The following is a 14331-nucleotide window of genomic DNA, read 5'->3' on the forward strand; positions in this document are numbered from 1 at the left end:
AATAAAGCATAGATCATGAGGAGGAGGAGGATGGTGGGGATTGCTGCTTCTTCACAACTAATAGTATTGTGTAAAATGAAAAGTAAACTATTAACTATTTTCTAAATAAGCAGCAGCATTTCCATATATTTTCTCATATATAGTATAATATAATATAATCGACTATTCTATCATATATCTATCTATAATCTCTCTCTCTCTCATCTCTCTCTCTCTCTCTATAATCTCCCTCTCTATAATCTCTCTCTCTCTATATAATCTTTCTCTCTCTATATAATCTCTCTCTCTCTCTCTATCGATCTTCTATCTATCTATCTATCTATCTATCTATCTATCTATCTATCTATCTATCTATCTATCTATCTATCTATCTATCTATCTATCATCTCTCTCTCTCTCTCTCATTTTTTGTGTTATCTATCTTTGTCGGTTTCCCTCCATACTGATATATACGTATGGCACGCTTGTGTCTGTGGTGTAGTACAAGCTGCTATGGTTAGTACAGTTATATTCTTGGGGGTTGTAGTCTAGTTAGAGCACTGCTGTTTTCTTAGGAAGTCGTTGTGTATTGCTCCACATATAAGAGCACAGCTTCCTTACATAAGTGCTCTTATCTGCATGTCTTGTGTCTCCGCTGCTGTTCCACCTCTTGCTCAAGAAGCTGTCACCAGGCTGCCTCCTCCTGATGAAGGATACAGCCTGGGTTTGAGTAACATCACTCTGAGCTTGTCTGGTTTGATTTCCCAGGTGTACAGCGGGCAATCTACTAGAAAAGACTGACCCCCCCCCCCCCCCCCCCCATGCTGAGGGAGAATCAGAGGAGGATGTCGCTGCTCAGCCACCTGTCTGAATGCCACCTGGTGAATGGAACTGACAATCAGTACTAGAGCCCCGTCTTCATTGTAACCCCGCCCTCTATCTGTGTGTTACACCGCCCACACCCCCTACCTCTCCCTCCCTAACTACTGCCTCCTCCTAACCAATGGCTAATGTCACATTTGTGGACAGATAACAGGTTTGGAGATATAGAGGCAGCTACTACTGGTGCTACTTTTATTGTGACTACTACTGGACATAGGACAGAGACCTGCAGCAATGCCCAGGTCATTCTTGGTCAAGAGCAAGAAGGCTCACAGCTACCACCAGCCCAGGGCAACTGATGGGGAGGACTACAGCCTGCAGCAGCATGGGGTTCTCCTGGCTCATATTTGTGCAGGTAAGACACACCTATTACATATATATATATATATATATATATATATATATATATATATATATATATATATATATATATATACATACATACATACATATATATGTATATACATACATTGTGTATGTATGTGTGTGTGTGTGTATATATATATATATATATATATATCTCCTATATAACCTAATTCATAATACATAATATAATCTATTCTAATTAGTACGATTGTATATGTAATCTAGCATAGGTTTGTTGAGGAGATCTCTATGCGGTATAGACAGACAGTAGACACATTGATGCTGCTGGTTAATTTGTATCTGTCTCCAGTACCAAAATAGCAATGGGATGCATAACCGTTTGATCTTAAATGATCTGAAATGGTAACATATCTGTTTAGGTAAATCATTTGTTACAATGTGTCAGAGCTGGACACAGAGGGGTAGATCAAATATTTACATTCGTTGTATCCCATTGGATGAATGACCTCAACATCTGATGTTCTGTTGTTTTTCCGATACGAATTCTCCATTACTTGATGATGGTTTTCTAATGGATCCATCATTCTAGGGGCATCTGGCAGATCTGGGTGCCCACATCTCAGCAGTTTTCTGAATATACAGTTTACACCTGGCAGAGATCATACCGCTTCATCTGTGTTATCATTCTGCTTTATTATATAAGTCCCATATAGTGTTCTATAAAATATTGTGAGATGTGTATGTAGAACTAACGAGATTAATATTACAGTTGTCTATAATAGTATTTCATAATAGAGGGTAGCATTGTATTAGTATCGTTTTGCATGTTGTCGTGTATAGTATATAGTATATATTTCAGTATTGTCCAGTATTTATTATATAGTATATTATGGTCTGATAATCTATTGTATGACGTTCACTGCAATTAGTAGTATAGTAATATTCGTATAGAATTGTATTATAGTGGAGTATATTACTGGATAGCACTCTATTTTCCATGTTATATTTTTTGGAGTGGTATTGTACTGTGCTAGATTGCATAGTGTATTATTTCATAGTATATCATTCCAATATATTGTATTTATTCTTCTTCATAATACAGAGAGTAAAGATGTCCCTCCAGTTGAGGGCAGTGTGTCCCCTGTGTCCTGTCACCTAGGGGAGACAGGAGACGTGTCCTCCTCCGCTTCTCCACCCAGCAGTGCAGGGAGCCTCTGTGACACCACAGCCTCTGAATGTGAGGACTTCTGGCGACCTCCTTCTCCCTCTGCCTCTCCAGGTAATGATGATGACGACTTCTGGTGTGTTTATATAATGTATTTATTAGTGACCAAAAGTACACAGGATAGATAGATAGATAGATAGATAGATAGATAGATAGATAGATAGATAGATAGATAGATAGATAGATAGATAGATAGATAGATGTTAGTTAGATAGTTATTAGATAGATAGATATTAGTTAGATAGTTATTAGATGTTAGATAGATGTTAGATAGATAGATGATAGATAGACGATAGATAGATAGATAGATAGATAGATAGATAGATAGATAGATAGATAGATAGATAGATAGATAGATAGATAGATGTTAGTTAGATAGTTATTACATAGATGTTAGTTAGTTATTACATAGATGTTAGTTAGTTAGTTAGTTAGTTAGTTAGTTAGTTAGTTAGTTAGTTAGTTAGTTAAATAGATAGACAGTTATTAGATAGATAGATAGATAGATAGATAGATAGATAGATAGATAGACAGTTATTAGATAGATAGATAGATAGATAATAGATAGATACATAGATAATAGGAGCTCTTTTCCTGTAGATGCAGCTATAATATCACTATCATGCTTGTACAGTTATCTCTCATTCATAGCTGTTTTTCTTGTTTCTGATTCATGGTCTTCTACATATACTGTAGGTGTTCTTGTACATTTATGAGAAGTCAACACATATGTATCATGGGAAAATAACCTAAAATCTGTACAATCAATACATAGAATTTTATAATATATCCAGCAAAGTAATTTAAGAAAACTGGCCAGATGATGGTTTCCTTACAATGTGATACTTCTATATGCGTCTAGTGGTGACTGACCATTATATATGGTCCTTACAGTGAGTACACATAGGAATAATAGCGACACTAATATTACCCTAACCAGCAGATTTTGAGATATTCCAAAAAATGTAAGGAATATTTTTTTCTCCTCCAGTTTGTGCGTCTAGTTATCGTCCGTTCTATATTGCTATCATAAACGTCCGTTCAAAGTTCGTTAGAAGTTTGTTTTTTTAATTATTACTATTATGATCATATGAGGATTTTCTCATGTATGGTCCCGGCCGGAATACAATAGGTTGTGCCACGAGTAATGATAGAGAATAGTGAAGATGCGACAGTAGCACGGCGCAGCGACTAATCGCACATCCCTGTGAGCCATGTACAGTACTGATCCTGAGCACATCCCTGCGGGCTCCGCCGTCTGCGTTGTAACACTTCCTATGCAGAGGACGTAATCACAGTATACACTGCCGGGATGGGGTAATTAGCGGGTTAACCCCGATCATTGCAATTATGAAGTCATAAGCATGTCATTATAGTACCTTCTCAGAAATTATAAACACATATACAGATGCATAAAAAAATATTTATACATGTTTTCATATGTCCCCATCGTGTGTGTGTGTGTGTGTGTGTATGTGTGTGTATGTATGTATGTATGTATATATATATATATATATATATATATATATATATATATATATATATATATATATATATATATATTAGTGCGATGACTGACAGCAGTGTGTACCTACATAGGGGTTATATAAACTATCCTTCTTTACAGTGTAATTTGGTTTTTAGAATGGAACTCTTACAGTAATTTTAAACTTTCTCTATATACCTATATACACATATAATGGCAAATCTATCTCTATATTACACCCCATTAAAAGACTATTCGTACAAATGTGAAGAATTGTATAGATACTGGATTGTGTGCTGTGAATGCAGTAAATGATCTTTAATAATTCACTGGGATGATCATGGACCAAACAAGAATATAAAGCCTGCCTGAAAAAAAATTCTGTCTCAGAATCATAATTCATTGCACTTATGAACAGCCTAAATCTATACCAATGTTACTCAGCACCTCCTAATAATATGAACACTGCCTATGCTTCTATATAGACATCACTTATTCACAGGTTAAACTCTTCCTGCCCAGAAGTTATAAAGGAAATTATTTTAATAATAAGAAACATCATCTATTACTAGAAGGATCAGGTCAGAATGATACATTTTTCTTCAAATCTGATTATTTCTCAATGGATAAAATAAGAATTCCAAGAACTATGAATGATGGAATTTAAGTGGTTAAATAAAGGTCACCCCTATATATTGTCATTTAATTGAAAAAAAAAAAAAAAAGGTGGATAAGATTGACATTTAACAGAGGCACTGAGGTATGTGTCAGTTGGGAAGCAATGATTTTTTTCAGATTTTACTCCTCAGCCAGGATTACCTAAACACATAGGATGTTACTTCCCCTTTTACATAATATAAGTTCCACTTTCTTAAAAAAAAAAAAGAAGACTAAAAACTTGGCCAATATTGAGTTATAACATATACTTGGCTTTTTTGGTTATGTAGATGTACAGAAGTAAAGTAACGCATTCAAGTCTGAAATTTTAAAAGCTAATTTATGTTTTATGCAAGTTAAATACATAATTAAAATTATGCAACTTGGAAGATAAAACAAACATTCTAGGGAAAGAAACACAGATTATTTAATCAATAATAATAGTAATAATTATTCTAATAATTTTTTTATTTTTGGAATGTTTGTGGTGTTAAAAGATAACCTTTAAGGCATTTGGTAGGATTTTAATACCCATGTAATTTTATTCTACAGATAAAAACTAAAAAAGACATTTAAACTGAAGAATTGTAAAAACAATATGAAAAATAGTCAAATTTAACAGTAAGATTTTTTGCTTACCTATAACTATTCTTTGGCATTTAATAATAAGAATAAGGGCACATTCACATCAGTCTTTTGAGTCTTTTTAGGGATTGCACCACTTATGCACTTTTTACCTCTATTCTCTATTGACCTCAATTTAAAGAAAAAAGAAAAACAGGTCTCTTTTTTTCACTGAAGTCAATTGAGTACAGATTTGACAACTGAGGTAAAAAAAAAATAAAACTGGTGTGCCATTACTTTAGCATATGAAATACTAAAAATATTCTAATTTGAATTTTCCCTCAATTCTGTAATTTCCATAGCAAGTTTATATATTAAAGTTTTTAATCCTTTTAATAGTTCATATCTATAAAAAAAAAAAAAGGTACAACCAGCTTTTTTATAAATCCTATACTTGACCCATTCTTTTATTGATCAATATGTGGCTTTACTAATTTTTTGTATTATAGATGGAACTTTTTGTTTTATTTGAAACCATTAAAAGCCATAGCGCAAATAATTACATAATTGTAGGTTTATGGTCGTATTTATTTGCAGCTATTTTTTCATTTTACTGAACCAACCTAAATAAACGACTGATGCATAAAATTATATCAAATTTTTAAGAAGTTTCCTTTATTTACAGGATTCAAATATGTAGCATGGCTCTATTTACACTGGTGTTTTTGATACATTTTCTCAGTTTAAATCCAAATCCATAAGAAAGAAATTAAATCCCTTGATTGTTTGTGTCCTTTTTCATTTTGATTTGTGTGGAAAGAGTTCATATTGAAATTTTGGAATCCTGTTAAAAAAACAAACAGATTCTGTCAAATAAAACATGCCTTTCTGCATCTGTTTACATACTATAGAAAGGAATGTAATCTCTTCCTTTTTTTTTAGAGAGAGAAATTTTGATGAGTTTTGATGCCATTATACCATTATAGTTTCTTTTGAGTCTGTTTTTATAGATGTTTTTTTTTAGCATCAGTTGTCCAATCCATGTTTTTTTTTAGAGCCATATGCTTTTCCCTATGTTGCATTGAGGTCAATGGGGTAAAGATTAGACTGCTATAATTTCATATTTACAAGCGACAATATAAATACAGATTCTTTTTTCACTATGGATGTAACAAACTAATTTATATTTTGTTACATTTTTAATAAGGTCTCCTGGACCACATTGGTGGCTTATTCTGCCCAGAATATGGATCTACAATACACCTGTATAGGTTATGTAGCATCTATACTGTATCAATATTTGCATTCATGTTTAGAATTTTCTAATTCAAAAAATGTATGTGTATTTATGTCAAATAAGGTGTTTTTTTTTAGGTTTGTTTTTAATAAGGTATCTGCCTCCAGATCCGTTATCTGGATGACATTTGGATGCATTCGTATTTTGAACACTCTTAATAGGCTTCACTGTGTGTTTTGCGACTGTCGCACAAGCTTTGTATTTCAAATACATTCATATTTTATACAACCATCTGAAAAGCCACATAGGTTTACATTGGCTCTACAGTACAGATCATATAAATATGGATGTGACGTGGATGAAAAAACCCTCATGTGACATTGACCTTAGATGTAGCAATTTGATAAAAAAAATCATAAAACATTCATATTATTTATTCATTTTTTTAAATTACCCAATTGTTTTAAAATAAGAGAATCAATTCTTATCAGCATTTATTTCAAGTACAATTTAAATTGTTTTTGTTATTTAAATTGATCCAAACAGATTGGACAACTGGTGCATGAAACCATATAAATTTTCTTCACAGGACATGAACAAAAAAAAATAAGACTCTGTGCATGACAGCCATGACGTTTTCAAATGAATCCTGGCGGATCCCATTGACTTATAATGGAGTCCATTGGGTTTCTGCTTGGACATGGGTATTTTGGCCAGCAAGAATAGCTTTGAAGATTTTGCTGTTTTTGATGTAAAAAAAGCATTGGAAACCTGATCGAATAGGAGAAATGCCAGTGCGAACAGAGCCTTAGTCTTTACAATTCAAACAATTTTGTACACCGTTGAATAACCATTATGTGTAATGTACCTCATGGTGAATAATGGTTTATGATAAGTCAGATTACCAAATGTCAATTAACAAATGAAAACATACAGTTTAGCTAACCACGGCAAGTATCCATTCAATGGTAACAGTTGATTTTACATATACTTTGCTGTTTAGTGTCTCTAACACTGTCATTGTCTTGTAGCTTCAGAAAGGTCTGCTTGCCCATCCTTGGAGGATTCGCCACCATTTCCAGCCTCCTTCAAACCATATATTTGGAGCAGCCTAGCAGGATCAGAACTACGACAGCTGGTGCATGACTACAGGCCCTCAGGACTGGAGAGAAGTTCTTCCCTGGGTGTCTATGGAGACAGGGCGCCACCAGCTCTGCCGCCGCCTTTGTATAGCTCTGACAGGCGTGTACATGGACTCTATGGAGATTATGCACAGGGGGTATCCCGCTATAGTGACTCTCGTTCTTCCCCTACTCTGTATGGAGAGAAGACGCAAGGGATCAAGGTGGAGTCGGACCTGCTGTGTACACGACTGTTGCTCAACACCGGCTCATACAAATGTGTTAAGTGCAGCAAGGTATGTCACGTAGATCACTTCATGCCCAACGACGTGTCACACAATATCAACACTTTGTTTGAGACGTTTAGTTGACCATGTTTTTGAACTTTAGGAGTTCACCATTAAGAACACTTCCTCTCTGTTATAATAAATCACTATCATTATTACTGTAATAAGGTTTACTTCGACTGTTCATTTAATATTTACTCTTTGTTCCCCCAGGTCTTTTCCACACCTCATGGACTAGAAGTACACGTGCGAAGGTCTCACAGTGGCACGAGACCCTTTGCCTGTGAAATATGTGGGAAAACTTTTGGCCATGCTGTCAGTTTGGAGCAACATAAGGCAGTTCACTCCCAGGTATTAAAGGCATTTTATATGATATATTATGTATATCAGATACTTTATATAGCACAACAATCCATTATTACAATAGTATGATAATTAAAAGAAAATTCCCACTCATTATCGTTTAGCATTATCAGTCCATTGCACCTTTAAATGGACAGAACTTTGAAGAACTCCCCCAGTGGCTTCTATTTTTACTTAAAACTCTAGGGATACTTACAAGTAAGCGCTTCCACTGTTGAAAGCTTTAACCAATTTCAAAAACTTAGAGGCCATTGAACTTATTGATACTCTGCTGTGAGATTTGTCCCTTCTAGTGACTGAAAAGTCCCTGCAGTCTACAGAGCACTCACCGCAGTCCATTCATGGTGGCCAAAGCTTCCAAAATGTGTGACGAGTCTGATAATTTTTCATGGAATTTCGGTTTAACTTAAATAAATAAATAATACATTAAATAACTTGACAGACAATATACATGTGTTTTTGTATTGATGCATTTTATCTCTCTATTATACCCAGGAAAGAAGTTTTGATTGTAAAATTTGTGGTAAAAGCTTTAAGAGATCATCCACTCTCTCCACACACTTACTTATCCACTCGGACACAAGGCCGTACCCCTGCCAGTACTGTGGCAAGAGATTCCACCAGAAATCAGATATGAAGAAGCACACCTTCATACACACAGGTGAGTGTCACACACACGCGCGCGCACCAATCTGTAGTCTATAACCATGGGATCAGTAGTTTCCGAACAGCTGAAAATCCACAGATTCTAATAATTCTTTACATGTAGTAATTTTTTATTTTTTTTCGTGGTCACTTGTTGTTTGGTAGACATTTTAGGAGATGTTTTGGCATTTTAATCCTTGATCTCATGTTATAAAATATTCTTCTATGATATGGTAAAAATGATCAGTAGTGCTAGAAGACTCCTCAGCCCACACAAGTGACGCCAGCAGCACAGACATGGAGGATATTTCATGGACAATGAGTTTGTATTTTTACATTTCATTGTAACCGAACTACATTAGACAATTTGATCATGCCTACTGCGCAGTTCTTATAGTTATATCTATATCCTGTAAAGAAGCGCTCCATTCTTTTTTCCACCCCTTTTCTCAAATGTGATGTAGTGTAATGGGGTGATGTGTATTGACTTACTTGGTGTTGTATGTCACAGGGCGCCGCTGTGTTCTGGCCCGCCGTAAGGTCACATGATCTTTACCCGGACAACCAAAATCCCACAGCGTCTGCTGTTTGGGCCGGAGATCAGGCTCTCTATGAAAATCTAGGAGACTCACATCGAGGCCCTCATAGACTTGCATTGAGAACCTGACCTCCGTTCCTTTCAGTAGACGCTGTAGGATACAGGGAGTCAGAATAAAGATCACATGACCCCACTGTGGCCCGGAATGGAGCAGCGGCTGTGAAATACAGCACCAGGTAAGTCAATACACATGTCTACATTACATTACATCACATCACACAAAAAATACCTGGGTGTTTCTTTAACTGAACTTTAACAGAAACCTTAAATGCGGCATTGGACATCATCATTAAATTGATGGCATTATATGAATCGATATGAAATAATATCTGGTTCTGTGTTCTGTTCCAAGTGTACAAATGTATACTGATATATTTCTTCTGCTTCCAAAACTGCTGATTGTACATATAGTATTGTCCCATTGAATGAGCTTTGTAATTTCTCTCGATGATTTAAGCCACCTAGTCCGTCGTCACAGCACTAACGTTAGTCCATGAACAATAGCTGTGGAGAGATTTTTGTTCAGTACCAGCATCTGTTTAATAAATGAATCCTAGCCATGCAATCAGTGTCGCTTTAATACGATCTGCCCTGTGTTTGTACAGAAGGGCTTTTCTATAGGATACTGCAATCCATTGTGACTGTGGACTTGAATTTAAAGGCAACTAGAAATGACAGGTGATCATGGATGACAATGAAAGGCAGTCGCCCTACTATCAATCTGTTTTAATGCAACGTTAACCCCTTAATGACCGGGCCCGAAAAGGCCTTAATGACCAACTACATTTTTCTGTCTTTGTCTCTCTGCATTTCAGCAGCCATAACTTTTTTTATTTTTTCATTGACGTGGCTGTATGAGGCCTTGTTTTATGTGGGAGAAATAGTATTATTTTTTTTTGCAGTTTGGGGTCAGAAAAAAATTATTTTTACGACGTGAATATAGGAAAAAGCAATACTCTGCATAATTTTTCTTATTTATTTTTATCCCATTCACATTTCACACTAAATAACCTGTCTAATTAATTCTTCAGGTTATGTCGGTCGTGTAGATACCTAATATGTGTAGGTTTTTTGTTTTTATGTAATATAGGAGAAATAAAATATATTTTATGCAAAATAATGACCCTTTTTTTGGGATCTTTTTTATTTATTTCTTTTTGTTACTTTTAAAAAAACAAAAACATTAAGGGATAACTTTACTTACAACTTTATTTTTTATTTCTAATGTATTAGCATACTCCTGTATGCTAATATATTACACTGTGTCACTATGACACAGGCTGCTGTTAAGGCAGCACATAGTGTGCCCTAACAGCGGGCAAACTAAACACACAGCCCTGGGGTCCTTTCTAGGTCCCCAGGGCTGATTGCAGAGGGATTCCCTGCTCTTTGATTACGTCACTGGGTTTCCGATGACGAGATCAAAGAGGGGAGTTTCCTTTGATCATGCCGCGGTCACGGACTGTGGCGATCAAAGAGTTAAATAGCTGGGATTGGAATGTTTTGCGATCCCAGTTGTATTTAGCAGGCTGCTCTAAGATTAGAAGCTGTAAGTTACAGCTCCTGCTTTGAGCATGAGCGCTCGTCAGCCTCTTCTACAGCAACGCCAAAAGACATCGCTGTGGACGAGGTACCTGCACCGCCTGCTGTCAAAAGACACACACACGCACGCACGCACACACGCACACACACATAAATACACTGACCGGAACAAATACATAAAATACACATATATACAAGCACAAAGACACATTCACATGCTTACCCATATATACACAGTGCAGACAATGTATTAGATGATACCTGCAGTCCTATGTAACAACACAGATAACACAGTGATAACTATACACACACAAAGGCATACATATATACACTGACATAGACATATATACACATATACACACATACTGGAACATATATACACACACAAGCACAGAGAAACAGACACACACAGACACTTATGCCTTATACACATGAACGTGTGTGCCGTCCGAGTCCCGTCAGTGATCCGAGGTAAGATAGGACATGTCCTATCTTTCCTTGGATCGGAGACTCGGACCATTTTTCAAGGACCCGATTCACCCGCTAAAGTGAATGTGTCCGTGAAGACTATCGGGTGCCACTCGGATGCCGTCAAAAACGGCCCGAGTGGCACAATGGTCGTGTGCATGATTACCATATCTGCTTGCTGACAGGATCACAGGCTTCTTTCAGGACAGGCTGTGGGCGGAGCTTCCTCCACTGCTCTTGCTCCTCTGCTCTTGCTCCTTCAGCTCTTGCTCCTTCAGCTCTTGTTTCCTCTGTGTAACGAGGAGCAGAGTTAGAGTACAGTGGCGCCCCTTAAATGGGTGGGTGCAGTGTCCTGTACACTCGCACAGGTTGCACACCCCTAAGGCCAGCCCTGGTGGTACTGAAGAGGTTAAGTAGCAACCAGGATTTTTTGGGGATTTTCTTGATTTTTGTTTTGGCCAAAATCATATACATGGTAAATGTATTAACAATGTGCAATAATTTATGAATACCAATAAATAAAATAACTAAGGCCCCATGCACACGAACGTGCTTTTGCGGTCGCAATTCCCCCGAAAATCCACGGGAGAATTACGGCCCCATTCATTTCTATGGGGCCATGCACACGACCGTGGTTTCCATGGTTCGTGCATGGCCCCGGAGCCCGGGTTCCAGGCTCATTGAAAATAATGGCCACGGCCATGTGCACAGCCCACAATTTGCGGGCGGCTCGCGGCTGACACTCCGTGGCCGGCTGACTCGAAAATCACGGCCTTTCACATGGCTACAGTTGTGTGCATGAGGCCTAAATTGAACAATTCAAATTGTAGAAATTCAAGTATAAATTGATAGGCATTGATCAATAAGTTTTATTTATTCCCTGTCTTTGTCTTGTAGGGGAAAAGCCTCACAAGTGTCAAGTTTGTGGCAAAGCATTCAGCCAGAGCTCCAATCTCATCACTCATAGTCGGAAACATACTGGCTTCAAGCCATTTGGCTGTGACCTTTGTGGCAAGGGCTTTCAAAGGAAGGTGGATCTGAGGAGACATCGGGAAACACAGCATGGACTAAAATGATCAAGAAGTGAAAATGTCTCTCGTTCCATGCAGGAAACCTTTGTCATCTGAGAACACTAGGTGATTCATTGACTACTAATGGGGGTGGAATGTGAAAAAACTCTCACCTTAGAGTCAGTCTTCCATGATCAAGGTCACTAGCAAGTACCCAGGTCAAGAGTATGGTATACAGATATTGGTTTGGATTGCAGCTCTTGTGGATGGATGCAGAGAGAGTAGAGATGACTTCAAATCTCCAAAAGGACACATCAAGTCATAGCAAACAAGGGTTACAACATCCAAACCCTAACTAACTAAATTATTTCAATAATTATTTATTTTTGTAACCTAAAAATACCAAAAATATTTAGTGAGAGAACTGAAGCATTCTCCTATGAACAAACACTGACCGTGTATGTATGAAACTTGCTTTCTTTTCTATCAGTTTGTTGTTATGAGAAAAACACCTGCTGCAATGTGAATGATCCATTTATTAGTACATTACATCTGTTTAATATCGATCTTCCACATCGTATCGTAGGAAAGCTCCTTCTACCATTCAGGAGTAGTTGTTTTTTGTTTAGTTACTGATTTGTATCTGCACTAGAAGTGAATGTATCTAGAGATCAGAGAACTGGAAATACACATCTTTTCAGGATAAATGTGTTAAATCAGCTATACAAGAATGCATCAAAGTGAACTAAATGCGATCTCCATATTAAGCTAGCCACCACTGACGTTGCAGCTGGGTGCCTCATCTATAAGAAAACTGATTTTAAGTCTTCCCTGAGCGTCGATCCCTGAACAGCTCAACTACTGGTCCAATAACCAGATCCGGCAAAAATATTGGGCAATGTCAGGCGAGTTTAAGACAAAACACCCAACAAGTAGGGGATCTCTGGCAGTCCCTTTGAATTCCTGTGCTTAGAAGGCTTCTTATTTGCATTTCAATCACATGGATTTCCACTTCCCCAGCGTAATATAAGCTTATCCAGTTTCCAAGCTGGTGCACTGTTCTACTATGTGGTCAAGGTGTTAAGGGATGCACACAAAGCGATATAGGATAAGATGAATTGTAAAGTGGGAGATTTGTATGAATTTCTGTGGAACGTAAGCTTGAAAGTGAGCATGCAAGTCAGATCTGTTTCTACACTCTTTGATTTGATCATTGAAGATTCTTGCCTTAATCATAACATTTTACTATGTATCTCACTGTTAGAGCTGTTCCCAGTCAAGCTGTTTGTAAATATATGATGGCCATGGGTCATTTGAAGTGTTATTTGTTTAATGATGCCTATTTATTGGAAAAATATGTTTTAAATTAATAAAAATAATTTCTTCATTTGTTTGAGTATTGTTTGGACCTACTGAATAAAGGTCACAGAAAAGAACAAGAGTAAAGGTCCTTTTACACGGCCCGATATTGCCTGTGAAAACGAGCACCAATCAATGAGACGGCTCATGATCGGCGCTCATTTGCTCCTTTCACAAGGAGCAATGCTTGATTATGTATGGGGACAAGCGATCATTACTATGATCGTTCGCTCCATACATTTCCATCATCTCGGCAGCACAGTTCCCTGTTTACCTAGGGAGATGTGCTGCCGATAACGATATCTATCTATCTATCCATCCATCCATCCATCCAATCTTTAAACATGGAACAGAGGAAAGACTAAAATTATTATGATTTTCAAGTCCTCGCTGCTTAAGCTAGTCATGAAGTGGGTCTATGTACTAAACATAATTTCAATAGGATAATACCAACTACAGTGCCCATATAATACCAGATATAGTAGAACCCATGTACACAGAAAGAATTGGGATGACAATCCCACAAAAAATCACTCCAGAATATAGCGCACATTTAGTATTAGCCATTGTGCCTATACCAT

General features: G+C 37.0%; 1 protein-coding gene across 1 annotated transcript; it reads left to right on the plus strand.

Moving 5' to 3' along the window:
- Positions 1 to 1095: 1095 nt before the first annotated feature.
- Positions 1096 to 12696, plus strand: GFI1 (growth factor independent 1 transcriptional repressor). Its single transcript, XM_075832190.1, has 6 exons — positions 1096 to 1216; positions 2291 to 2467; positions 7389 to 7774; positions 7979 to 8116; positions 8624 to 8789; positions 12279 to 12696. Exons 1-6 carry the CDS (start codon positions 1096 to 1098, stop codon positions 12455 to 12457), a joined length of 1167 nt encoding a protein of 388 aa, XP_075688305.1. The 3' UTR covers positions 12458 to 12696.
- The last annotated feature ends 1635 nt before the right edge of the window (positions 12697 to 14331 follow it).

Source organism: Rhinoderma darwinii, chromosome 7 (genome assembly GCF_050947455.1).
Source record: "Rhinoderma darwinii isolate aRhiDar2 chromosome 7, aRhiDar2.hap1, whole genome shotgun sequence".
In the NCBI taxonomy this organism is placed as follows: domain Eukaryota; kingdom Metazoa; phylum Chordata; class Amphibia; order Anura; family Rhinodermatidae; genus Rhinoderma; species Rhinoderma darwinii.

What these genes read in the sequence shown, in the direction of transcription:
- GFI1 (XM_075832190.1), top strand. Translation starts at nt 1,096, where the DNA reads ATGCCCAGGTCATTCTTGGTCAAGAGCAAGAAGGCTCACAGCTACCAC. An exon ending in AATGTGTTAAGTGCAGCAAG is followed by an intron (nt 7,775 to 7,978) that starts GTATGTCACGTA and finishes TTGTTCCCCCAG; the next exon opens with GTCTTTTCCACACCTCATGG. An exon ending in GCACACCTTCATACACACAG is followed by an intron (nt 8,790 to 12,278) that starts GTGAGTGTCACA and finishes TTTGTCTTGTAG; the next exon opens with GGGAAAAGCCTCACAAGTGT.